The sequence below is a fragment of the Pyricularia pennisetigena genome, chromosome 6, assembly GCF_004337985.1.
Source record: "Pyricularia pennisetigena strain Br36 chromosome 6, whole genome shotgun sequence".
In the NCBI taxonomy this organism is placed as follows: domain Eukaryota; kingdom Fungi; phylum Ascomycota; class Sordariomycetes; order Magnaporthales; family Pyriculariaceae; genus Pyricularia; species Pyricularia pennisetigena.
Genome location: NC_043744.1, coordinates 3,132,021 through 3,158,154, shown reverse-complemented (window position 1 = coordinate 3,158,154; position 26,134 = coordinate 3,132,021). Strand labels below are relative to the sequence as shown.

Below are 26,134 nucleotides of genomic sequence, written 5' to 3'. Positions count from 1 at the left end.
TTATATATAATTTACAATCGAAACTCGCTTATATTTTTACCAATTTTAACGATAATGAAACCAAAACTTCAAAGATTTGATTACGTATATAAACAAACGTCCAAATCCAATCGTACTTACAATATCGGCTTTAAAAACTGTTTAATAAAAACAAATGGTAAATGTGTATTTTATAAATCTTTTTGCTTTATTTAATTAATTTTATATTATTTTTGTTTTACAGCAGAATTCTGTGGTTTTTGCACGTAGGGGGTGGCATATATATACTTAATATAATATCACATTTTTGTACGTATACCTAATTATATAAACCCTTAAATATGCGGATAGGTAAAGTATATCCAATTTTATATATATTTTACCATCGAAATATTTTTACATTTTTACCAATTCTAACATTAAAAAAACCAAAATTTGAAAAAGTGGATTATATATATAAATAAACGATAACGTAAAACCCGACTTGCAATACCGGCCCTTTTTATATTTTTATATAAACAAATGCTAAATTTGTGTTTTTTTTTGTATTTTTTGCTTTATTTAATTAAATAAAATTTATAAAAAAAAACTTATATAAAATCTACTAGCAAATTGATTAAAGAATATATTAAGTGAAAATATTTTCATTTTACCAATATTTGCGTAAATTATTTAATTTTTTAACAAATTGTTAATTTATATAAGAATATTAATAAAACTTTTGTTTTAATCGATAATTGCATACACTTTGCAGTATTAGGTTTACTAAGGTATAAAAGCTGTAAACTAAATTAAAATAATTATTGCATACCATTATTTAAAACAAAAATTAAATATAATAAAAAATTACAGATTTTATTTAATATTTTAATATCTTTCCAAATACAGTAACTATAAAAACGCGGCCGGCATTCAAGTACTCAGCAAACTCCAATAAACTTAACGCAAATTACTATATATTTTTATAATTTTTATTTATTTTTTTATACGAATATTCAATTGCATACTATGGGTACATTATTTTCTTTTACCATTATAATGCGAATATATTGCATTTACCCGCTACAAACGGCAGAATACCACAAATTATCCTTATATTAATAAAATAATCATAAGCGATATCGTAATATTAAATATATTATTAAAAATACCGTTATAAACGGCGAAATGCGACAGATTATCGTTGGTGGTACCGCCATGAACGGCGAAATGCGACAAGTTGTCCTCAGACTAGAACGAGCGCGATCTTTTCGGCCAATGTAATTGGTCGAAAAGCCATGTGGCTGAAAGGTACATGGAGCGTTCGGTCCCCACTGCGAAGCAGGGGGGTCTAGTCTGAGCACTGAGACTAGGGTGCGCTATTTAGGCTAACGAGCGTGGCAGCGCTTTTATGGTGTGCACAGCGCTGACTAAGCTCATCTGGTCATGTGATGCCAAGATCTATCTACTGCAACAGTATCCATCATCCATCGTGATATCCAGCATGACGATCCTCAATTCCCGATTCAAGCCGCCTCGTGTCGGGAGTATCCACAAAGCTGACTCTTGGCAACCCCATTCGCAATATCTATGACCAAAGTACAGCATCACGCAATCGCAGGGGCTAATACATAGGCCCCTCCATCTGATTGAGCCAGAATTATGCTGAAGATGGTCCTCCTTCAATCAGCAAACGGTCACCTCGATCCCCTGGAACCTAATCTCTATATCATCAAGGGAACGGAGTAACTATGATAGTGAAACCAGCCGTTGGAGAAGAGAGTTTGCAAAGTCCATCCAAATGTTCCAACAGCAACATGTTTTGATCTATCTACCAATCAGCAATCAGCGAGAGAGGTGGTGTGCTTGCAGCAGGGTTCGGCAGATTGTACAATGAATTCCCGCCCCACCTGGATGAACATCGCCAAGCTGGGAAGGTTCTTTACGTACATATTACCAATTTCATGTCGTCTTCTTCAACAACAGCTCAGCTCGCTTAGCTCAGTTGGTTAGAGCGTCGTACTAATATGTCTAATCCACATATCAAGTAATGCGAAGGTCGCCAGTTCGACCCTGGTAGTGAGCAATTTCTTTTGTGATTTCCTTTTACCTTTTGATCAACTTCATCTGTAGACTGCAAACGAACGGTATGAGGAACCGGGGAAAGGTGTGTAGTAAATATGTTTGGGTGGCGGATGTTCTCTGATCCTTCCAAGACTGCAGATGGCGGCGTAAGTAGAGAAGCTTGTTATATGGGTGGTGGAATTTTCTCCTTTTTACATGTTTTATTAAATTGCGGTTACTTTCTTTTGACTGTATTCACTCCTTTAATTGCGCTACTTTTTCATTTTCAAATGGCATAAGGTGACGGGCGGAAGTATGTCGGGCTATGTTTTATTTTCTGCTCATAGTCGATTCTCTTTCTGTTTTCGAAAGTGCCTTAACCGTTATATCAACGCACTCTAGTGCGGTGGTAAATTTTTCCGCGATTGACACGATGCCCGGTAAATCTGCTCGAGATACCAAATCCAACACCTCTACACAGCATTTCGCATTTCAAACAAAAAGCCTATTTGCTATTTACTCTAATGTTGTAGGAAAATGGGTTTCTGGACATGGTTCTTTTTAAACCAAGCCAAGACCCCCGAAAAGCAAAAAGAAGATACAGCGCCATCTCCTGCGCGTGGTCGAGCCCAGCTGGAATCGTTAACAGTAAACACGCCTTAAAATGCAGGGATGGATTTGCGTGCACAGATGACGTGCTGTAACGAATTTGTCAGTGCTCGCATTCCCCGGCTGGCACGGAACAGTTAACCCCGCGAATCCCGAGCCCAACTCTGATTACAAGCCAAAGATCGCCACTGACGGGCTAGACTAGACCTAGATTGGATTTTAGATTTGGAGAACATAGGCCAAGCGTTGGGGGTATGTTTTAAAGATTCATTTTCTGCGTGTTTCCACACACGAATGCCGCGATACAGTAACCCGTTCGCAACTCAACCATTTTACATCAACATCCATTGCAAATCATTCTTACGCTTCAGGCTCTAATAGCTCCCACGAGTCTTTCAAGCGTCTCCTAATTTACCCCACCAACCAAAAACGGCGCACGAAACCAACGCACCAGCCAGACCCTCCCCCCACCAACAAACCCCAGCCCTGGCAGCGACTATACTGACGGCGGCGCTCGCAGTCATCCTCGCAATGGTATTCACGACCCCGGCCTTCATCGCCCGCCTGACGCGACCATTTACCACATCGACCATGCTCTCCGTGTCCGAGGCCACATCCGGCGGCGGCGGGGCGGCGGCGGCCGCGACGATCCCCGAGGGCGCGCAGCGGGCCACGTTTGCGGCCGGGTGCTTCTGGGGCGTGGAGCACATCTTCCGCAAGCACTTTGAGAACAAGGGCCTGTACGACGCGCGCGTGGGCTACATTGGCGGCGAGGCGCAGAACCCGTCGTACCGGGCCGTGTGCTCGGGCGCGACCGGGCACGCCGAGGCGACGCAGGTCGTCTTCGACCCGAGCCGCATCAGCTACCGGCAGCTGGTCGAGTTCTTCTACAAGACGCACGACCCGACGACGCCCAACCAGCAGGGCAACGACAGAGGCACGCAGTACCGCAGCGCCGTGTTCTACCACAACGCCGAGCAGGAGAAGATCGCGAGGGAGGTGACGCAAAAGGCGAACGAGCAGTGGTGGAAGGGCAAGATAGTCACGGAGCTGTTGCCTGCTGGTCAGTGGTGGGACGCCGAGGACTACCACCAGTTGTACCTCCACAAGAACCCGTCTGGGTACCAGTGCGCCAGCCATCACCTGAGGGATTTCCCCGAGCTCAAATGACTGCACGACTGCTCGGCGGACGGAGAAGCGAAATTATCTAGATTGTAGCTTTTGATTCTCGGCGGAAAATGTAAAGTTTTTTTTAGGGTAGTTTATGGAACAATTTTTCCCTGGTATTATACACTACGGAATCCAACGCCTCAACACCAGTTTATGTACGGGCTGCTAAAATGCCAATTTTTGAGCAGAGAGTTAGGTAGTACAATCGCCCTCCAAAAAAAAGCGCAAAACTTTTATTACATGAGAACAAAAGAAAAATACATTGTCTTCAACTTCCGCTTACTTTCGCCTGTTGTTCTGCATCATTAGGATCTGCACCATGCGAATAAAGATGTTGAGAAAGTCGAGCTCCAGGCTGATGCTCTCAGAGATAGGGTCCTTCTTGATCAGACCCCTTTCAGCCAGGCGGGCGTGGTGCAAGACCTTCTGGACATCATAGAGCGTAAAACCGCCAAAGACGGCAAGACCACCGTAGAGCCAGAGGTTCTCGGTGAAGGCGAGCGTCCTGACGGCAGTCACGGGGACGACAAGAGGAGCAAGGCCCGAGACGGCAACGATGGCAGCACCGGCCAAGAGGGGACCACCAATGTAGAGGTACTTTTCCTGCTTGGCAGTCGCGCCGACAAACGAGATGGAGCCCATCATGGCGATGGTGTAGAGACCGGCGCGGGCGATGAGAGGGCCCGGAACGAAGGCGAGAAGAGGAGCGACGAAGGCGGCTTGCGTCGCGTTGAAGGCCGTCCACAGGGCGTACTTGGGGACGTAGCTGCAGATGTATGATGTCAGAGATGCTTTTTGTGCAGTCAAGGTCGCAAGTCACTCACTTGTCAGGATCAATCGACCTGGCGCCGATCATGGTAGCAAAGCTGAGACCCAGACCACCAATGGCAAACACCCAAGGATTGGTGACCATCAAGCGATAGACGAATCCAGTCTTGATCATCTGCCTGGCCGTCAAGCCGATGATGCCGACGCCTAGACCGGTGTGCAAAAAGGTGTCGTTGAGGTACGAGCGCTCATACGGAGGCATGCCGCCATCCTCACGGGTCTCACGGTTGAATACCAGGTTGGTGGCGACGAGGGTTCCTCCAAAGATGGCACCGCCGACGAGCAGCTTGCGCATCAGCGTCGAGTTGTCCACCGGAGCATGCGGGGCGTGCTGGTGGTAAGCTCGGCTGGAGGCGCGGGTGAGAATGCTCGAGGACGTCGTCGGGCGCCATGTTGCTGTTTTTGAAGTGAAAAAGGTGCTCTTAGGAGCAGACTGGTGGAAAGAGCGGAGGGTAGTAGGCTTTGCGCTGGTGCTCTTGATGAGATGAGCCAGACGAGCTGGACCCTGACGGATCGAGATGGTGAACGACATTGTCGCTGCGTTCTAGGATGGTTGTCTTTCAATGCGAGTGCTTGTTGTATTGGTCGCGAAATTCTTCAAATGACTGTTGACTGTTTTAAAAGCCGTGGTGGTTTTCTCGATGGTAGAGGTGTTGAAATGTTATGATCGAGTCTGATGGCAAAATTCGGAGTGGTCGGAGGTGGAGGCGTGACGTTGATGAGTGGTCGACAAGCTTCCAGCTGCTTGGTCAAAGCTTTCCAGTGCGTTCGTTCAAGACTGTCACAGAAGATGTTGGAATTGATGATGAATGCTGATTAACTCCGATAAAAGCCGACAGAGCATTCACGTGACCCAGGCGGAATAGTATGTGTAAGATGGAAAATGGGAGACTAAAAGCCTGCCAAGCGTATGACTGAATTTGACTCGGTGAACCTTCTTATTCTTTCCACTGTACATGTAGTCTGCAGGTGACTAACGCAAAAAAAAAAAAAAAAAAAAAAAAAAAAAAAAAAAAAGGCTCCAGTGTCATGCTTTGTCACCCGGATTTATTCGCTGCATGCATTGCAATTCAAATTACATGGACAGTGAAAATAAAGCTTCGTGGGTCTTCTTGACAGGCAATGCAGGGCCCAACAACTAACTTGCTAGGTTAGTCGTCTGTCCGCATAACTTCGGCGATCGGGCATGCACAATTCGTTTACTATAATTAGGAACATACCTCCCACAACCTTACTCAAGACGATTGAACTCATATGTGAGAATATGGCGGTGTCTTCAAACGGGTGTCTTCAAACGAGAGTATAATTCTACTGTAGTCCAAGGTAGTAATCGAGCTCCAAGATTCTTAGTTACCGACTATGCTAAAGCGCAGATGAAGTTGAAGAGTTCACTTTACCTTTAATGCTGTGGGTAAAAGTGTCATTGACACTAGGCTTCTTTTTTTTTTTTCATTGCAGCAAACCAAGCCATGCAACTGCTGCGCACGTTTTTGCCCCTACATATTTTCCCCCAGGCTGCGCAAACACTGCCGCGTCTTACACCTCGGCTAGACTGGAGGGTTCAATAACTTGTAGAGATTTAAGAGTGTATACAGTCGTTTTATGACTCGTATTATCAACCTTTAAGAAGTCCACTCGTCTACGATTAGTCGAGGACATCCACCATAATATATTGCTATTGTACAAACATTAATACGATTTCCGTCCCGCCTATATCTGCGATAAGACTACAGAAACCGACAAAACGCTTCAGCAGTACAATCCTAAACGGCAAGCGCAATTACCGGACCACCAGCCCAACTCAAACCGCAACAATCACTTTACTATGAAGCTCCTCATCTTCCAAATATTGTTTGCCCTTTTTGCCCACACGATCCTGTCGGCACCCACAACCTGGCCAGGGCAAAGCCTATCGGGTACCAAAAGGAGCCCAGGACTCACCATACAAGACCCGTCGCTATTGTCGCCTGAACCGTCGAGGGAGGCAGTCGACCAGATCAAGCCCGTAGACACACAGGATATCCACTCGGATAGGGGGCAATTCTTCACCAAGTGGATCGGCAGGATTGCATCCGCAAAGAACGCTGCGTTGGTGGAGGCGTCGTGTTTTTGCGGCGGCGGGACCATATGCTGCCTTGATCAGAAAAGCCCTGTGGGCGGGCTGAGCTGCGGCCTGGGCGTGTGCAGTATATGATTGATTGGGTACTCCTATCTGCACGTAGGGAGATGAAGCGGCTGCGCAGAAAGAGCCGGCTGGGCTGGCTCGTGGGTCGCAATCCTTTTTGGGTCTTTGCGCATTCGCACAGGCGGTACCCTTGATGATTGATTAGGTCCGATTTCCTACTATCTACCAGACTGCTCATACAGAAAAAATGGTTTTTATTCGAGTTTGAGACATATCCCTAAGCATATCTCACCCCCTGCCATTGCTGCGCTGTAGCAGGCGGAGCTTGCTGCATTGCTGGAGGAAATGCCTGAGCAGGTAGGTAGACCTGAGTGGGCAAATATGCCGCTGATGGCCGCAACACGAGCTGGCCATTGCCGGGCACGGGGGAGAGTACCAGTTGTCCGGTAGCCAGCATCCCCTCAATCGACTTTGTGAGCTCCGCCTGCTTCTTGTTCATGCGCCACTTGTGCGTGTCCACGCAGGCCCACACGAAGAGCTGGAAATGGCACAAAGTGACAAGAGCGAGCATGGCAATGACGGTGAAGAGGACAGCGATGCGCGTCGGCTTCTGTTTCCACAGAGCATTGACCATCTCGTCCTGCTCGGCGCACGAGCTGTAATAGCTGGAGCAGTCACGGATGATGGTGGAGGGGTCTGTCTTGGGGTAGTACCACGTCCTCGACGTGTAGTTGTACTCCCGATCGGCTCTTTCGATATATGTAATGTTGTAGATCCACGTGTCAGTCGTCTGGTTCAGGCGGTACTCGCCCCGGTAGCTATTGCGACTGTCGCTGGTGGGATCTCTTATCACCAATTGGCTGCCGAGATAGTCTATCTCAGCGTAGGCAATAACAGAGGCGAGGATCGGGATTATGAAGGTGAGCCAGAAGCAGAGATCGATGCTCAGCGTGACAGCCGGGTGGATTGGCCGAGGTGGTTTGCGGCAGAGTCGAACCAAGAGGTCGATTATTCCCCACAGGATGGAGAAGACAAACTGTACGTGATTTGGTCAGTTCGAGTACCTATACAATGCTGAGCTGTTGGCTAGCACCAGGGGCACGGGCGCACTTACCAACGAAATGGCAATGTTTGCCATGTATTGGTCGGTGCTGAAATTTACGCCAAAGTAACTATCGCCTTTGAGGCGGATGGTGGCTGCAATGATCCACGCACAACAGCCTATGCCGACCAGGCATACAATGCATTGCAGAGCCCTGAAGGCAACTTTCCACGCCCAATGCCTATCCTCATCCTTCAAGCGCTGAGGGAACGAAGCTGTCTGTTCCGTATCCTGTACTGTCGCTCCACCAGTTGCCACAGGCTGTGTTTCGGGTGAGGCCGCGGAGGAGGGAGTCTGTTCTGTACTGGTAGCAGCAGGCGCAGCGTCATTGGGCGCGGCTTGGCTGGCGACAGTGGGTTGAGGTTTCTCGGTGACTGCCTCGACGGGTTGCGCTGCGGCAGCAATCTCCGGATGCACTGCCTGACCGGGCGATGCCGTCACGGCTGCCGATGTCACCTCTGTGGGTGTTTTCTCAACGGTTGAGGTCATCGTGAGACTTTTTTTTTATTTTTTTTATATTTTATTTTATAAAAGATGCAAAACCCGACAACTACCAAAAGCCGCGAATGGGGGCACGCACACCGGGAAAGAGGAAGCAAGCAATAACATGGTTGGCAATTTCAGCTTGCGCACATTGTGATTTAAAGCATCCCTCTAGAATCGACGACCCCTGGACTGGCCTGGCCTCCCATCCACAGACACCAGTCCGGTAAGGCTGTATGTAAGGAGAGTGGATCCAGTTTTACTGGGGCCAGACCCATGTAGGTTAGCTTAATTCAACGCGGCCAATACGACTTTTTCTTGGCCACTTGGTTCGACAGGCAGCAGTTGCCAAGCGAACCAATGATCCCAAAATGCCAAGTATAAATGACAGCCCATTCCAAACACGAGCTTACTTTCCCCTAATTTCGTCCCTTCAAAGTGGAAACTTGCCGGGAGTTGACGTGACAGCCGAAGCTTCTGTTCTTACTCATCAATAGAAGTACCAAAGTAAATACGAAGTTGGGGAGGCAAGGAATGCAAGACAGACCCTTTTTTTTTCTTTTTTTTGGGCGCAGGTATCCATTATCGACAATACCTAGGTCTAGACAGGTTTAAACGACCACACATATCGATCAAATCGGCATCGCAAAGCGAGAGTCAAATGTCGCCTCGAGCCCTGCGCGGTCCGTCATAAGTTTTGCAATCAGCGCGTTTCGCTCGGCACATTTTTCCGGCGGCGAAACCCTGAGTTCCCCTTGCCTCCGCGCCGCTTCTACCAGGGCCGACGTGCGTGGCTGTCGCATCTCGGCATATTTTCCAAACGCTTGTGTCAACTTTTCAGTCGGTATCCCAGCTGCTGGATCGCAGTCTGGTAGTTCGGCCGTCAGATAGAAACAGTCCTCGCTGGTATTCAGTTGCAGTTAACATCAGTGGGCGAAGCGGTCAGCTGATATTCTTTATTAAAAAATTCAACCAACGACCCCCAGCGACATGTATGGACTTACAGAGCCTGGTTTGCACCCTGTCCCAGGTGAACAGCGGTGGGGTGCACCGCATCACCCATCAACACGCACCGATCCAAGTACCAGTCGCTCGGCTTGAGCTCTGGCCGGTCGTAAATTCCATATTTGATCAACCGTTGTGCCTTGCCGACCATTTGGGCTACAACAGGGTCCCATGAGAGGTCGCGTAGGGTCTCTTCTAGCTCTACCCTGGTCCTGTCTCTACGTTCTTGGTCAAACAAGCCCCACGACGCCTCTTCAGCTGTCGAGTCGTTACGAGTGAGGCCCCAGGATGAGTGCTCCATGGTGATGGGATAACAGACCAAGTGAAGGCTGGCACCATACCAGTTGCGCAATCCCGGCCGATCAAGCCACTGGACTGGTGTGGGTGAAATACCACTAATCTTGGTCAAGGTCAGTCATTGCAAGTCATATCCCGCTGACACGGCGATTTGATGAGAAGGAGGAGGAGGAGAAGAAGAAGAAAAAAAAAAAAAAACAGTCGGCCAACACTCACCTGCGCCAGACCTGTAAAGCTGGGTTGTCCGTCCTCCAGGCCTTTACTGGCCAGAAGCCATCTCCTAGTCTTGGATTTGAGGCCATCGCAGCCAACGAGAAACTCGCCCTTCTCAGATCGTCCGTCGTTGAAGAAGGCCGTCACAGAAGTGTCGTCTTGTTCGATTCTTTCCAGGGCCCATCCAGCTCGTACCTCGATGCCTTGGTCGATGGCAGCATCCAAAACCCATTTGGCAAACAATGTCCTCTTGACGCCAATGGCAGGGTATCCATACCGCCTGCCCCAGTCTGCCGGGACGGGTGAGACTTCGCCGAGAATCTCGCCCGCTGCTGTGTGATCACAGAGCTCCACGATCCCTGGCGCAGTTTCTCGAAGCTTTTCAACCACACCTCCGCCCATCTTTCTCAGCACCTTTGACCCATTTGGGCAAATCAACATTGACGCGCCCACGTCGCCTTGTCTGGAGGCTTTTTCGAAGATGATGGGCTCATACCCTTTTTGCTTCAGCAGGCATGCTGCAACGCAGCCTGCGATGCCACCGCCGATTACCAAAACCCTTGAATGTGTGCTGGCCATTTTCTTTTTCTTTTTCTTTTTTTTTTCTTTTTTCCCCGTCACAACCGCTGCCGCCTTGGGAGAAGAAAACCTGCACTAGTTGATGCTTTTCAAAGTGCCTGAATACGGTGGGTTTCCTGTTGAATATGGTGTACCACTGACTCGGGCGTTGGCCAGAAGGGCGTTATTTTGCCCATTCAAGCTCAAAGCTTATCTAAAACGATCGCTACCCGGCTTGAACGTGCAGCCAAGCACTTCACCGGGACCAAGGGTCCCTGGCGCGTGTTTGACTGCTATAGTGTACCGGAATGAACTTTCGGCAGAGATCATTAGCCATTTTAAGGTAGCAAAGTGACTTGAGAGACATTTAGCATGGATTATGCTTTCAAATTCGTCTTTCAAAACAATCGAGAGGATGATCTGGGTTAAGATCGTAACCAGAATCTCGATCAAGCCAGAACCCACATCTTGTCAAAGCTGCACACACACACACACACACACACACACACACACTCAGTAGTCGGCAGTAAATGAGTAAGCTCAACTCGATTACGCTGACATAATTCAGATCTTTACGTAGCCGCACCGTCGGCTACGTGTTGCGGTGCGGCTACGTGTTTCGGGCCTATCTCCTCAAGGACGCCGGTCATTGTTGGAAATGTCTTGCTCACAAGTACCGAGTCAAGGTTGCTTTAGGGTTTTCACTTCACTATGGCATCTGCCCTTCAAGAAAGTCTGCCTTGTGGTCAAAGGCAGCCAGTGAGATTACTATTCGTGCCTCAAGCGGAATCAATCTTGCAAACCAACTTCTCTCCTGACACAGCTCCTGGGCGGCGTAGCAAATCTAGGCCCTCTGTTACGGCCGTCTCCAGACTGCCGTCGACGACTCGAACCCTGAGAGGCCGAATCTTTCCCTGCCCCACCAGCGCCTCGGCCTCTTTGATCCAGGCGGCCGCGAAGTCGCGATCCCGCCGTCGCGCCTCCGTCTTGTACGGCGCACCCCAGTCCAGCGCCCTCCCAAACGCAGTCATGCAAAAGACCCACGACGGCCGCACCGCCCGGCGCGTGTGGCCGGAAATGGGAAAACTGTCGAGCGCGACGTAGCGGGCATGGTTCAGCTCGTCGCCCGCGTCGAGGTTCCGCAGCGCTTCGTAGCATATGCGCATCGAGTCGGCGCTGGTGATGCAGTCCACCGCCGTGCCGAGGCGCCCCCCGGTGGATGCGCGGATGGCGGCGATGCAGTCGTCGGAGTGGTAATCGTGTACGGCCACTGCGCCTGCTGCTCTGACCATGTCGAAGTTGTGGGGTGTGCAGGTGGCGATGGGCTTGAAGTCGAAGCTGGTTGGATTTTAATTTTTAGCATGTTATTTTCTAAAAACTCGTGTCCCCCCAAAAAAAAGGCACAACAAGTTCTTCTCTTACTGCCTCAAGACCTGGATGATGAGCATCCCAGACGCTGTGCTACCGCCGTAAACTAGCACATGTCGATCCTCCTCGGGCTTCTTTTCCCTCAACCTCAGCGTGTTGAACAAGGTCATGCCGGCGGTCAACAAGCCGCCCGGCAGCGTCGAGGCCTGCTCGAAAGACATGGCATCCGGGACCCGCAGCAGGAACTCGGCCTCGGCCACGATGTAGTCGGCAAAGGCGCCCATGCTGCCTCCCATCTCGCTGTAGCCGCAGACGACACCGCAAACGCGGGCGCCGACGACGACCACGGACCCGGGCATCTCTCCGGGCCCTACCGCCACGACGGTTCCCGCAAAGTCCAGCCCGGCCAGGCAGCTGCGGTGGAAGCCGGCGGCCACAATCTTGGCGTCGGATGGGTGCAGAGCGACGCAGGCGGTCTTGATGAGGACCTGGCCTGGCGAAAGCTGCGGCATCTCCAGGGCTGACATTCGCAGCTCCCCGGGCTTGCTGATGAGGAGACCGTACCGCCTCGAGGGCAGAGTTGTGGCCATGTTTTTTTTTTTTTTTTTTTCTTTTTTTTTTCACGTCGGGTAGTCATATAACAAAGACGTGATACCTTTGGATGCTTTCCTGGCTGATGTCGACAGACCAAACAAAAGTGAATTTGCTCTTGTTCAGATTCAAGACTCGCTCTCTGTTCGAACACCGAGATGCTGTTACACCTCCCTTGCAAGAGCCCACCCGGCCACGAAAGAGCTTACATTAATACGGACCGGTGACTGCAACAGTCTTGATATGCGACAAATCCATGACCCGGAAAGCACCATCGTCGTCGTCATCGTGCCTCTGTCATGCTTGTGGGCAAAAATGAGACAGTGGCCGAGTTGCAGGGATCGCACTACTTATACCAGTCCTCGAGTGTTGCGTGTCATACGACTGGACTTACCACCACAGAAATCGATCGCAGAGCCTTTCTAAAATCGGCCTAGTCTCTGTTTCACTAAACAATTGCAAACGAACAGAGAGAAAATGAACATGAACAATGCACAAAGCTTAACTCATGCGAAGTGTTGGTTTTTGTGTCAACCGCCTTGTTTTTCTCAAATTGCCCGCTGCAGAAGGGGGTTTCGCATATGTTAAGCAATACAAGGACGACAGCATTATGTCTACTTGACAAAGAGGGTAGTCCCCTAAAAGGGATCGCAGGTCAGTTTTCCCAAGAAAGAAAAAAAACAAAACAAAAAAATCCTTTTGGACACAGGTTAAACCCTCAAGGGATCAAAAAAGAACCACAATAGACTGGTCACACCCGCCACTCCGCACAATACGTTTGTTATATTGATTTGTATATCCACACTTGACCGTAAACCAATGACAAGAAAAAAAAAGAGAAAAATGGAGCCTGTCGCCATAGTAGGATACGCGCTTCGATTTCCAGGCGGGGCAAACACGCCCTCGAAGTTCTGGGAGCTCTTGACCAGTGGCCGCGACATTTCCCGAGAGCCAGACCCGGACAGGCTCAACCTCTCCAAGTTCCACCACCCACAGGGCGAGCACCACGGCAGCAGCAACGTCCTAAAGTCGTACTTTCTGGACCAGGACCCATGCCTCTTCGACGCGTCCTTCTTCGGCATCTCGCCGCTGGAAGCCGAGGCCATGGACCCGCAGCAGCGGCTCCTCCTCGAGACGGTCTACGAGGCGGCCGAGTCGGCGGGCGAGACGCTCGACGCCCTCCGGGGGTCCCGCACGTCGGTGCACGTCGGCGTCATGACGGCCGACTACGCCGACGTTCAGGCCCGCGACCCCGAGGACCTGAGCAAGTACACGGCGTCGGGCACGTCGCGCGCCATGCTCGCCAACCGCGTCTCGTACGCCTTGGACCTGCGCGGCCCGTCCGTGTGCATCGACACGGCGTGCTCGTCGTCGCTGGTGGCGCTGCACCAGGCCGTGCGCGACCTCGCGACGGCTGAAGGAGAGCCGGGCTCAGACATGGCCATCGTTGCCGGGTGCGGCCTCCTGCTGGACCCGCTCATGTACATCGTCGAGAGCAAGCTGCGCATGCTGTCGCCCACCGGCACGTCCAAGATGTGGGATGCTGGCGCCGACGGCTACGCTCGCGGCGAGGGCGTGGCGGCCCTGCTGCTCAAGCCCCTGAGCAGGGCTCTGCACGATGGCGATCCCATCAGGGGCGTAGTCCGCGCGACGGGCGTCAACTCGGACGGCCGCACGCCCGGCATCACCATGCCCAGCGCCGCAGCGCAGGCCAACTTGATCTGGGATACGTACCGCGCGGCTGGGTTGGATCCGTTCAACGTGGAGGAGAGATGTCAGTATTTTGAGGCGTGAGTAACTTGATTTGACCCCTGCGTTTTGCTTTGTGGAGAAACTTTGGTGGGAAGAAACGAAAACGAAAAAAAAAAAAAAAAAAAAAAAAAAACACAAGACACTGACATTCCTTTACGTTCATGCCCACTAGGCATGGTACAGGCACACCAGCAGGAGACCCTGTCGAAGCACGAGGAATATTCAAGAGCTTCTTTGATCCGGACGCAGCAAACAAATCTCGCAGCTCGCAAGAAACCCCGCCTCCACTGCTAGTCGGGTCAGTCAAGACCAACGTAGGGCATCTCGAGGGATGCGCGGGCCTGGCCGGTGTCATCAAGGTGCTCGTCGCCATGGAGCACGAAACCATACCGGCGAATCTCCACCTGAAGAGACTCAACCCAGAGATCGAGCCGCTGTCTCGTGTGCTAAAGATACCTACAGAATCTACGCCCTGGCCAATGCCTGCTGCCGGCCAGCCCAAGCGTGCGAGCGTCAACAGTTTTGGCTTTGGAGGCACGAATGCTCATGCCATTATCGAGTCCTTTGATGGTGATGTGGAGAAGCAAGACCGTGCAACAGGCACAAGCACAAGAAACAGCCGAAACGGCATCCTAGGCCGTGTTCATACTTGGGAAGGGCTCGCGACGGCGGCCGCGGAGCGACCAACAGTGCCCATATTGTTGAGCGCGCACAGCGAGCAGGCACTCCAGCGACAAGCCAAGAACCTGCTGGATTTTCTGCGCGAGAACCTGGAAGTGGAGCAGAGGGACCTTGCCTGGACGCTCCTCGCACGACGCAGCGAGCTTGGCGTCCGCATGGCCATCCCGGCGGCAGGGTCGCGAGCGGACCTGGAGCAGAGGCTGCAAGAACGATTATCGAAAGCAGCAGCAGGCGGGAAGAGCGCCAGGCTCGGTCAGCCCGCAAAGGCCCTCGTGTCGCCGGGCGAAGGCGTCGGGATCCTGGGCATCTTCACGGGGCAGGGCGCGCAGTGGGCGGGCATGGGGAGGGAGCTGATGCTGCACAACGGCACGTTCAGGCAGGCCATCTCGCGCTGCCAAGACGCGCTCGCCACGCTCCCCGTTGTGACGGACAGGCCCAGCTGGTCGTTGGGAGAGGAGCTGTCGGGGGATGAGAAGCAGAGCCGCATATCCGAGGCCGAGTTTGCGCAGCCGTGCACTACTGCTATCGAGATTGCTCTGGTCGACGTCCTGGTTGCGCATGGTGTCCGATTCAGCGCCGTTGTGGGCCACTCCTCGGGCGAGATCGCAGCCTGCTACGCAGCCGGGATCCTGTCGCTGCAAGACGCCATCCGCATCGCCTACTACAGGGGCAAGCACGCCCACCTCGCGCGCGCAAACGGGGCCATGCTGGCCGTGGGCCTGGGCTGGGAAGCCGCAGAGGAGCAGATCACGGGGGAGGCGCGGTTCCGTGGGCGTCTGTGGCTGGCGGCCATGAACTCGCCGTCCAGCGTCACCATCTCGGGCGATGCCGATGCGGTGGAGGAGGCGCACGCGGAGCTGCAGCAGAGGGGAGTCTTTTCGAGGCTGTTGAGGACGGGAAAGGCGTATCACTCACCGCTCATGGAGCCGTCGTCCAAGCCGTATTTCAAGTCAATGAGGGCTTGTGGTATCAAGCCCCTGAGACCGAAAAGTCGCAACCCCTGCATTTGGGTCTCGAGCGTGACGGGGAACGCGGATCTGTTTTGGGATGAGGAATTTGATGGGTTGGCTACCGGCCAGTACTGGGTTGACAACATGGTGCAGCCGGTGCTGTTTGCGGATGCTGTCACCGCTGCTTTGACCAACGGAGGCCCGTTTGATGCTGCCATTGAGGTTGGCCCCCACCCGGCGCTCAAGGGGCCAGTAGGGCAGACGGTACAGCAGCACCTGAAGCGGTCAATCCCATACTGCGGCTCCATGAACCGCGGTGCGGACTGCGTGGACTCCTTGTCTGACGCCCTGGGCTTCCTCTGGTGCAACTTTGGCAGCAGTGCCATCAGCCACCCCGAAGACCCTCGCAGGCCCCGGCCACGCATGGTAAAGGATCTGCCGTCGTACTCGTGGGACCACTCGAAGCCCATCTGGCGCGAGTCCCGCGTCTCGCGGAACCACCGGCTGCGGCACCAGGAGCGCAGCTTTTTGCTCGGCCGCCGCTGCCCGGACGACAGCGACGCAGAACCGCGCTGGAGGAACATGCTGAGCCTCGCCGAGCTGCCGTGGCTCCGAGGTCATGCGTTCGAGGGCGAGGCTTTGTACCCGGCGGCGGCCTACATCGTCATGCTCCTCGAGGTTGCCCAGTTCCTGGCTGCCGGGAGGGAGGTGGCGTTTGTCGAGTTGTCCGACATGAGCTTCAATCGCACCCTTGCGATACCGGAAGGAGGTCGGGCAGTTGAGATTATCACCTCTGCCAAGGTCGAGGAGAGCGGCGGGCTGAAGGATAGAATCAGGGCTTCTGTCGGTTTCAGCGTGTGCCAGGATCCGGCTTCGGGGACTGTAGATGTCAACATGTGCACAGGGTCGGTCGAGGTCTTCTTCTTAGGTCCAGATCAGATGCCTGAAGATTTCTTCACGCCGAGAGTGGCCCCCTCCAACACAAAGACTCGTGTTAATGTTGACGAGCTGTATTCCATGCTCGACAGCTCCGGCATAGAGTATCGGGGTGTGTTCCGCGGCCTCGTGTCGCTGACCCGGAGCACAGGCTTGGCTACTGCGACGGCATCTTGGAAGTCCGAGGATGTCGACTGCGGGGTCGGACTAGTGCATCCGGGTCTGATTGATACTTGCATCCACCCCATAGTGGCTGCCTTTGCCACGCCGGAAATGGGCAGGGTCAAGTCGGCGTACCTGCCACAGAAGCTCAAACGCCTCATCTTCAATCCCAAAATCAAAGTATTGCCCAGCAACAATGGGCAGAACAAAGACGAAGCCAGAGTCGTTGTGGATGCATTTGTCACCGACGCGAAACCATCGCTGCTGGTGGGTGACTTTGGCATCTACTTGGCCGACGAGAAACAACAATCAATGCCGTTGGTGCAGGTCGAAGGTCTTTCCATGACGACCCTCGGAAGACCAGACCCCAGCGACGATCGATTACTTTTCTGCCAGACCATCTGGAAGCCAGATCTGCTCAGCAGTAGCGACTCGAACAGCTTGACTGCCAGCTACGATCCTTCCCAACATGACAAGATCTTGGACGGCGAGCGAGTCTCGCTGTTTATCTGTCGTAAAATAGTCGAAGCGGCCGAAAGGGTTGGGATCGACAGGCTCAAAAGGCATGAGCAGATGCTGGTGGCGTATGCCCAAGAAACAGTGACAAAGGCACGCCGGGGTGAGCAGTGGTCCTCGGCTACACCACTCTTTGATGTTCCGACCGAGGCAGGCACCCCATGCCCGTGGTTGGACGACGACGAAACCACCATCAAGTCCATCTTTGAAAAGCACAGCAGCCAGGTCGACTTTGCGCTCCTTCGCGCAGTACGAGACGAGATGGAGCTCGTCTTCAAAAACCAAAAGCAAATGCTCGAGGTCCTCTTCGCCGACAACATGCTGGGCAGATATTACGTCGAGGGCCTGGGCCTCTGCAACGCACAGCGCCAAGTGGCCCGCTACCTCGAGACCATCTCGCACCGCCACCCGCACGCCGACATCATCGAGCTGGGCGCCGGCGTGGGCGCCACCACCCGAGCCATCCTCGACGCCGTCGGCCCAGACGGCTACGGCACCTACACCTTCACGGACGTGTCGGCGGGCTTCTTCCCGCAGGCCAAGGAGCGCTTTACCGCGGAGCACCGCGAGGGCCGCATGGCCTTCTCCAAGCTCGACGTCACGTTGGACCCGCAGGAGCAAGGCTTCGAGCGCGGCGCGTACGACGTAGTGGTGGCGGCCAACGTGCTGCACATCGCGCCCGACGTCGAGGCGGCGCTGCGCCGCGTCCGCACCCTTCTCAGGCCCGGCGGCTTCCTCGTGGTCGTGGAGCCGACCAGCGGCATGGTGCAGGGCCAGCTCATCCTCGGCGGGCTGGAGGGCTGGTGGCTGGCCGCTGACGGTTGCAGGACCCTGGGCCCTCAGCTTTCGGTCGATTTGTGGGACGTCAAGCTGTGGGAGACGGGATTCTCGGGCGTCGAGGTCGTGCGCCACGACCAGCCCGACGAAAGGCTACGCATGTGCTCCTCATTTGTCAGCCAGGCCTTGTCGGATGCCGTGTCCTGCCTGCGCCAGCCCTTGGCGCATGCGCATCTGCTCCCGGCGGACAGCCTGTTTGTTTTGGTTGGCGGCGCCACCATGACCACTTCGCGAGTGGTGCGTCAGGTGGAAACCCAGTTGGCGGCATGTGGCGCTTCTGTGTTCAAAGTAAGTGACGTCGGCAGCCTTGACGACGCAGCCATCCCTAATGGATGCTCGATCCTCTACCTTGGCGAGCTGGACCATTCTGTATTGCGCGCCGGCGCCCAGCAAATCAACCCTACCGTGTTGAAGGGGCTACAGATCATGTTTGGCAAGGCCAGCTCCATCCTTTTCATGACGCAGGGCGCCGGCCAGAAGAATCCTTCCTCAAACATGCTCGTCGGCCTCTGCCGTACGATACGCAGCGAGATGCGCTCGCTGCGGCTGCAGGTTTTGGACTTGGAGGACGACTCGATCAAGTTGGAGACGGCCATGGTCCTCGAGCATTTCCTCCGCTTCGTCATGTCGACTGGCCTTGGAGACCAGGATGTCTTGTTTACCGACGAGAGGGAGCTGCTCCTCAAGAAGGATGGTATACTGTACATCCCCCGGGTTCGTCCGTATCAGGAGCTGAACGACCGCGTCAACAGCTCGCGGCGACACATATGGGCGCACGTCAACGCTGATGACCATGTCCTGGAGCTGCTGCTGCGTGAGCCCACGGCAAATGGGAATATGGCCAATACGTTGGGATACGAGCTTGTATCAACACCGAGGACGAGAATCCGCGGCTCTGGGGAAGGCGATGAAGACTTGACAATGATTCATGTTAGATATTCGACACTCATCCCCGTTCCAAACAGACAGCGTATGGCTCAACGGCCGGTGTATCTCTGCTTCGGAATGATCAAGGGGGGTGCCAAGGGGCTCGAACGACCAGTTTTGGCATTATCCAACTCTAACAAGTCTATCATCTGCACCTGCGATAGCCAGGAAGTTCACTTTACCCCGCCAGAGATCAACGTGAGCTCTACTACATTTGCCTTGACTGCCCTGGTCCTGGCTGTTCGGGCTTGGGTGCGCAACGTGCCGGCGGGGTCGACTATATGGGTGCACGGAGACGTAAATGACACAACCTTGGCAGTTTTAGAGGTGGAAGCCGGGAAAACAAGCGTCAAGATATTCTGGACGAGCTCTGCCTGGGAGAAAAAGAGCATATCTAGGTCCGGGCGGACACCGGTTTTGATACACCGCAACATGCCATTCAAACAGCTGAGGGCCACAGTACCTCGGGACATTTCTGCAATAATTACAACAGGCTCTTCAAGGGTCGACGAGGTCTCCTCGGCTCAGGAAGCTCTTGGTCTCGAAGACATACTCGGTAGGAACTTGTTCAATCCTCCACCCAACTACTTAACCAGCTTGACGTCTCAAGGCCGAACGGACTCTCAGATGGCTAGAGAGCTCGAGGAAGCTTTCAGTATATCAGTCAATCTGGGCACTGGAGAACCATTTTCATGCTCAGCAGCAATACCCGTGGGAGACATCTCAGCTGCAAGTATCAGCAACTTGCCCGCTGGGGTGTCCAACAATCTTGTCGTGGCTGATTGGTCAGCTTCTGCCACAATCCGTGCCAAGATCCAACCCATCGATGCAAGCCAGCTGTTCAGACCCGACAGGACGTATTTCCTGGTCGGGCTGACGCGCGATCTGGGCAGGTCGATCTGCGAATGGATGTCCCAGCAGGGGGCACGCCATATCGCCCTGGCCAGCCGCAACCCGCAGGTTCCGCAGGACTGGCTGGACTCGATGAAGGCAGCCGGCGTGGCAATCAAGGTCTTCTCGATGGACGTGACGGACTACAGGGCGGTGCGGATGACGGTCTCGAAGATCCAAGACACCATGCCGTCCGTGGCGGGCGTCTTCAACGGCTCCATGCTGCTGACTAACAAGCTCTTTGCCAACCTCGAAGCCGCCGAGGCAATGACGGGCATCCGTCCCAAAGTCAACGGCAGCCTCAACCTCGAGCGCGCATTCGCCTCGCAGGAGGGCACGCCGGGCGGGCAGCTCGACTTCTTTCTCCTTTTCTCGTCCTCGGGAAGCGTCGTCGGCTTGCCCGGCCAGACGGACTACCACATGGCCAACCTGTTCATGGGCGCCATGGCGGCCAACCGTCGGGCCAGGGGCCTGGCTGCTTCCGTCATCGACATTGGCATCCTGATGGAGGTCGGCTACGTGACTCGCCAGGACTCCACCATGCTGCGCAATCTCAAGTCCATGCAGATGAACCAGAACTGGGAGGACGAGGTCCCCGTCATGCTCGCCGAGGCCATAGTGGCCGGCCACCCCGAGTCCAACCGCCCACAGGAGCTGATCACCGGGTTGACCATCAGCGACGACGAGACCGACAGGCCGTTTTGGGCCGCCGAGCCACGTTTCGCCTTTTGCGTCAGGGATCAGCGACGCCGCTTCGCCGCCGCCGACGACGATGGAGATGGTGCTGGTGCTGGTGCTGGTGCTGGTGCAGGCGGCCCCTCGGACTCTCCAATGGAGCGGCTGCGCGCAACCATGGCGGCCGTGGCAGCATCCAGAGGAGGCGATGGCGAGTACGGGGTTGCAGAGCTCACGGTGGCGATAAGAGACGCGCTCGCGCAAAAGATGGAAAAGATGCTCCAGGTCCAGCCTGGGTCGCTGGACATGGCGTCGCCCATCGTCGGGCTCGGCGTCGATTCGCTCCTGGCCATGGAGGTGCGCCAGTGGGTGCAGAAGACAACCGGGGCGGACATGTCGGTGCTAAAGATCCTCGGCGGTGCCACGGGGGACATGATCGCCGCTGCTGCTGCCGAAGCGGCCATGGTGACCCTGAAGGATGCGCCACCTTTACCGGCGGCAAAGACTGTTGTCGCAAAGGCTGTCGTTGCCAAGACTGCTGCCGGAAGTGGTGCGAACTCGATCGTCACTGCTGGCTTGTCGAAACCCAAGCCGCCCAGGTCTGCTCGCGACATATCGCCTTCGACCAAGTCGGGCGGTGACAGCGACACAAGATCGCCCGTCTTGAAAGGGGCGTGGGATGATGAGCACACCCCCGAGACCACACCAACTTCACCCAGGTCGTCTATAGGTTCCAAGCCAGAAGCGCCCGTGCCTGCGTCTTTAGGAGGAGCATCAGTCGCGCGGAAGGCCCCCTTGTCGTTCAACCAGGAACGTCTTTGGTTCCTCCAGCAGCTCCTACGGGATCCATGCACATACAACGAGACGGCCATGTACAGGCTCAAGGGTCCCGTTGATGCCAGGAGGCTCGAGGATGCGTTCTATCAGGTGGTAGCCCGTCACGAAATCTTCCGCACGCGCTATCAGAATGATGCGGTCACGGGGACTCCATTGCAACAGGTTCTGGCAGCCCCTCATCACATGGAGCATGCCTCGCGGGCATTCAGGTGGGTGGATGCTAGAGGTACGAAAGAGGAGCAGGAGCAGTCAAGGGTCATCGAGACCGAGTTCGGCGCGATGCGCAACAAAAAATGGAAACTCTCGAGAGGAGAATCCGTCGGAGTCACTCTGATTTCACTTCCCTCGACCGCATCGTCTTCTTCAACCAAGGCAGAAGAGCATATCCTCATACTCGGCGCCCATCACATTGCGGTTGACGGAATGACCTGGATCATATTCTTCCGGGATCTCGACAAGGCATACGTCGCCGGCCACCTCGAACCATCGTCGGGGCTGCAGTATGCCGACTTTGCCATGCAGCAGCGCAGCAAGACGCCGGCGGACCACGGCGCCGACATTGAATTCTGGTCTGCAGAGCTGGCGGGGCTGCCAAACGAGCCCATTCCGCTGTTCCCACAAGCAAAGACGACCGAGCGCGCCCCCATGGAACACTGCGGCAGCGTGACGGCGTCGAGACGACTCGACGCCGCCGCCGCCTCGGATATCAAGCGCACCAGCGCCCGCCTCCACATGACGGCGTTTGGTCTGCACATGGCCGTGCTGGCAGCCCTGGTCTCGCACCTCTCGAGCACGTCGGACCTCTGCATCGGGTTCTGCGACGGCGGCAGGCCCGACGGCTTCGCCGAAACCGCCGGCTTCTTCGTCAACATGCTGCCCGTGCGGCTCTCGACGAGCAGGCACGGCAGCTTTGTCGACCTCGCCCGCCACACCTTCTCCAAGCTCATGGACACCATGACGCACTCGTCGCCGTCGTTGGAGGCGCTCCTCGACGCGCTCGCCGTACCGCGCTCCACGACTCACACGCCGCTGTTCCAGGTCGTACTGAACTACCGTCTGGACGTGCTGGCGCACTCTACCGTCGGGGGCGGGCGTCTCGAGTTTTTCAAGGCCCGCGGCTCGCGGAACCCGTACGATCTGATGCTCAACGTGACCGACTCGCCCGATGCAACCTGCCACCTGGACCTGGCCATGCAGGACACCCTGTACGGCCCCGAGGCTGCCGAGTCGATCCTGGAGATGTACCGCGCCCTGATGGCAGGCGTGTGTCGCGACGGCCAGGCAAAGCTGGCCGACTTGATCTCGTCCTCGCTGGGGGCGGCGGGGCTGCCAACCACTGCAGTGGCCACCCGCGCGTGCGAGACCGAGGACGGTGCTGTAAGTGGTCAGACTACTCCGGTTTGGCACGAGATCGAACAGGCTTCGGCGCGACACGGTAATTTTACAGCAATCCACGATGTGGGTCATGATCGAACCCTCAGCTTGAACGATCTGACGGCTATGGCATCGTCTATGGCGACAGCTTTGCAGCAATCATGCGCTTCGAGGGGCGTCGAGACGTGCGGCGAGTTCTGCGCTCTACTGCTTGAGCCTTCGGCCGACTACGTAGCAGCTCTGTTGGCAGTGTTTAAACTCTCAGCGGCGGCATTCCCGTTGGATACGACAAATCACAGAGAGAGACTTGCGTTAATGGCAAAGGACTGCAAGCCGTCCGTCTGGCTCTATCACAGCCGGACCAAGGATCTCGCAGAATGGCTTATAAATACGTGCAGAGAACGTGATTGTGTCGCGGTGGATGTTGCGGAACTACTATCATGCACAAACGGCCACAAAGGGGTACCAGCGAAGCCAGTCTCTACGTCGGCCAACCTACCCGCACTCATGTTGTGCACCAGCGGGTCGACCGGCACGCCCAAGGGAGTCCTGATGACGCAAAACAACCTGTGTTCTATAATCACCTCGGCAAACGCCGTGACCAACTACCAGTCACCACCGGTGGTCCTCCAGCAGTCGTCCATCGGCTTCGACTTGTCGATAATGCAAATCTTCTCGGCTCTGTTCAGCGGCGGCAGCCTCGTCATCTGCCCGCAGGAGCACCGCCGGGACCCGGTGGAGATAGCCAGGCTGATTCGCCGGTTCGGCGTCACCACCATGATGGCCACCCCGACCGAGTGGAGCCTGCTGCTCGGCCAAGCGGACGAGGTGGCGAGGTGCCGCAGCCTGCACACGGCCATGGCGGGCGGCGAGATGGTCACCGGCCGTTTCGCGGCGGCCTTCCGTCGTCTCGAGAGGGCGCGCGGCGGGAAGAGGATGGAGCTTTTCAACGTTTATGGTCCCACCGAGACGTGCATACTGGCCACCCTGGGTCGGATCGAGTACTGGCTTGGTGAGGATGTCGAGCAGCCGGGAAAGGCACTGGCCGTGGGACCGCCGGTGGATGGCGTTCGTATCCACGTGCTGGGTCTGGATGGGAACGAGGTCCCCTTCGGAGCCGAGGGCGAGGTCTACATCGGTGGTATCGGGGTCGGGCTGGGATATTTGAACAAGCCGGATCTCACCGACGCCGCATTCCTGCCCGAGCCGGCTGCCTTCAACTTCCGAGTCGAGGTCGGATCTGCACAGCCCAAGAGGATGTACCGTACACGAGACAAGGGTTACTGGCTCCCGAACGGGTCCTTGATGGTATGCGGCCGCATCGACGGCGATACCCAGGTCAAGATACGCGGGATTCGCATCGAGCTGGACGAAGTGGCATCGGCAATATCCAAGGAAGCCGACGGGCTGGTCTCGCACGCCGTCGCCACTGTCCGCGGTGAGGGGCATGACAAGACCATCGTGGCCTTCGTCGTGCCATCGCCCCGCCTCTCACCCGCCGACGCGCCCAGGTTCCTGGCGGAGCTGCCCGCAAGACTGCCACTGCCCGAGTACATGCGGCCGGCCGTCGTGGTGCCGCTCGAAAAGCTCCCGCTCAACGCCAGCGGGAAGCTCGACATGGCGGCTCTGGCCAAGGTGCCCTTACCCGAGCATCTTCATGCCCGCGGAGCACGCCCTGACCTGCGAGAGACCAAAGTCGCAGCAGCCCCAGCCCCTGATAAGGTGCACGAGATACCCTCCTCGGAGCTCTCCTACCTCGAACTGGAGCTGCTCTCGACGTGGACGATGGTGCTGCCCAGCCTCGGTAAGCAGTTGCTCAACAACACCAACAAGCACCACGGGCTGGATTTCTTCAGGGTCGGCGGCAGCTCCATCACGCTCGTGACCCTGCGCGACGCCATCCAGCGGCGCTTCCGTGCCCGACTGCCCCTGCTGCCGCTGTTTGAGAACAGCACCGTCGACTCCATGGCGGCCATGGTCAGGAAGCAGATGGAGGAGCAGTGCGGCGCGCACTGGGAGTTCTGGGACAGGGAGACGCGCTTCGACCCGGCAATGCTGCCGCTGCCACCGCCGCCGGCCTTGTCGTCCCTCGGATTGGAAAAGCAGACGACATGGCACCCCTATGGCGCAGGAATCCTCTTGACGGGTGCCACGACGCCCCTCGGCCGACGGCTGCTGCAGCGGTTCCTTGCCCGGCCCGAGGCGGTACGCAGCGTCTACTGCATCGCGCTCTCGCCGGACCAGCAGAGCGAGTTACGGAGCGAGCCGTGGGTGGCCGAGGCCGAGCACGCCGGCCGCGTGGAGCTTCAGCCGGGAGACCTCTACCACGCAACGCTGGGCCTCTCGCCGACCGACGTCCAGCGCCTGCGCGCCTCGGCCGACGTCATGGTCCACGCGGGCTCCGAGGGCTCCTGCCTGAACAGCTACGTGTCCATCACGGAGCCGAACCTCGACTCGACCAGGTTCCTGGCCACGTCGCTGGGCATCACCCCGAGCGGCGCCGTCAAGCCGCTGCACCTCGTGTCGAGCGCGCGCGTCGTCCTGTTCAGCGGCCGCAACGAGCACGGCGCCTCGTCCGTCTCGCACCACCTCCCGCCCTTGCCCGATAACGACGACGACGACAATAACAACAACAGCAGCAGGGAGGGCTTCACGGCGACCAAGTGGGCGGCGGAGCGGCTGCTGGAGAATTTCGCCCACGCGGCTGCGGCCCGCGGCGGAGGCGTCGGGCCGGTCGCCATCCACCGGACCGGGTACCTGATCGCGGACGACGCGGGAGAGATGGACGCCGTCAACATGATCCGCAAGCACTCGGCCGTGCTCGGGGCCGTGCCGTCGATGGAGCGGTTCGAAGGGTGGCTGGACATGTCGGACATTGAATGGGTCGCGGACCAGGTAGCGCGTGACGTGCTCGAGGCTCCCGAGGCGGGCGACGACGATGGGAGGCCGGTGGTGCGCTACCTTCACCACACCCAGGGGAACGCGGTGCCCGTGCTTGGTCTCCAGAGGTACATGGAGGACGCGTTTGGGCAGACGTTTGAGACGGTTTCCATGGTGGAGTGGACGCGCAGGGCTGTCAAGGTTGGGTTGAGTCCGTTCATGGCTAGCTTCTTGTGTGCAGTCTGTGAGAGGGAGGGCAAGGCGCGATATCCTAGATTGTTGGTGGGGACTGAAGAAGATGACGAGGATATGTAAATGTGCATGTTTTGAAAAGATTGTGAATTT

General features: G+C 55.4%; 7 protein-coding genes across 7 annotated transcripts; 3 read left to right on the top strand and 4 right to left on the bottom strand.

The window, feature by feature from the left end:
• Positions 1-2,455: 2,455 nt before the first annotated feature.
• PpBr36_04735 (uncharacterized protein) lies at positions 2,456-3,801 on the top strand (the record flags this gene model as incomplete). The annotated part of the gene is made up of 2 exons (XM_029891894.1): positions 2,456-2,462; positions 3,116-3,801. The coding sequence occupies 2 exons, from the start codon at positions 2,456-2,458 to the stop codon at positions 3,799-3,801; spliced, it is 693 nt and encodes a 230-aa protein (XP_029749867.1).
• Positions 3,802-4,080: 279 nt separating this feature from the next.
• On the bottom strand, positions 4,081-5,161 carry PpBr36_04734 (uncharacterized protein; the record flags this gene model as incomplete). The annotated part of the gene is made up of 2 exons (XM_029891893.1): positions 4,081-4,567; positions 4,626-5,161. 2 exons carry the CDS (start codon positions 5,159-5,161, stop codon positions 4,081-4,083), a joined length of 1,023 nt encoding a protein of 340 aa, XP_029749866.1.
• Positions 5,162-6,165: 1,004 nt separating this feature from the next.
• PpBr36_04732 (uncharacterized protein) lies at positions 6,166-8,345 on the bottom strand (the record flags this gene model as incomplete). The annotated part of the gene is made up of 4 exons (XM_029891891.1): positions 6,166-6,249; positions 6,454-6,759; positions 7,047-7,790; positions 7,869-8,345. The coding sequence occupies 4 exons, from the start codon at positions 8,343-8,345 to the stop codon at positions 6,166-6,168; spliced, it is 1,611 nt and encodes a 536-aa protein (XP_029749872.1).
• PpBr36_04733 (uncharacterized protein) lies at positions 6,455-6,823 on the top strand (the record flags this gene model as incomplete). The annotated part of the gene is made up of 1 exon (XM_029891892.1): positions 6,455-6,823. One exon carries the CDS (start codon positions 6,455-6,457, stop codon positions 6,821-6,823), a length of 369 nt encoding a protein of 122 aa, XP_029749873.1.
• Positions 8,346-8,971: 626 nt separating the features above from the next.
• PpBr36_04731 (uncharacterized protein) lies at positions 8,972-10,433 on the bottom strand (the record flags this gene model as incomplete). Its single annotated transcript, XM_029891890.1, has 3 exons — positions 8,972-9,242; positions 9,344-9,744; positions 9,858-10,433. The coding sequence occupies 3 exons, from the start codon at positions 10,431-10,433 to the stop codon at positions 8,972-8,974; spliced, it is 1,248 nt and encodes a 415-aa protein (XP_029749871.1).
• Positions 10,434-11,191: 758 nt separating this feature from the next.
• Positions 11,192-12,370, bottom strand: PpBr36_04730 (uncharacterized protein; the record flags this gene model as incomplete). Its single annotated transcript, XM_029891889.1, has 2 exons — positions 11,192-11,750; positions 11,835-12,370. The coding sequence occupies 2 exons, from the start codon at positions 12,368-12,370 to the stop codon at positions 11,192-11,194; spliced, it is 1,095 nt and encodes a 364-aa protein (XP_029749870.1).
• Positions 12,371-13,214: 844 nt separating this feature from the next.
• Positions 13,215-26,104, top strand: PpBr36_04729 (uncharacterized protein; the record flags this gene model as incomplete). Its single annotated transcript, XM_029891888.1, has 2 exons — positions 13,215-14,161; positions 14,296-26,104. 2 exons carry the CDS (start codon positions 13,215-13,217, stop codon positions 26,102-26,104), a joined length of 12,756 nt encoding a protein of 4,251 aa, XP_029749114.1.
• Positions 26,105-26,134: the final 30 nt, after the last annotated feature.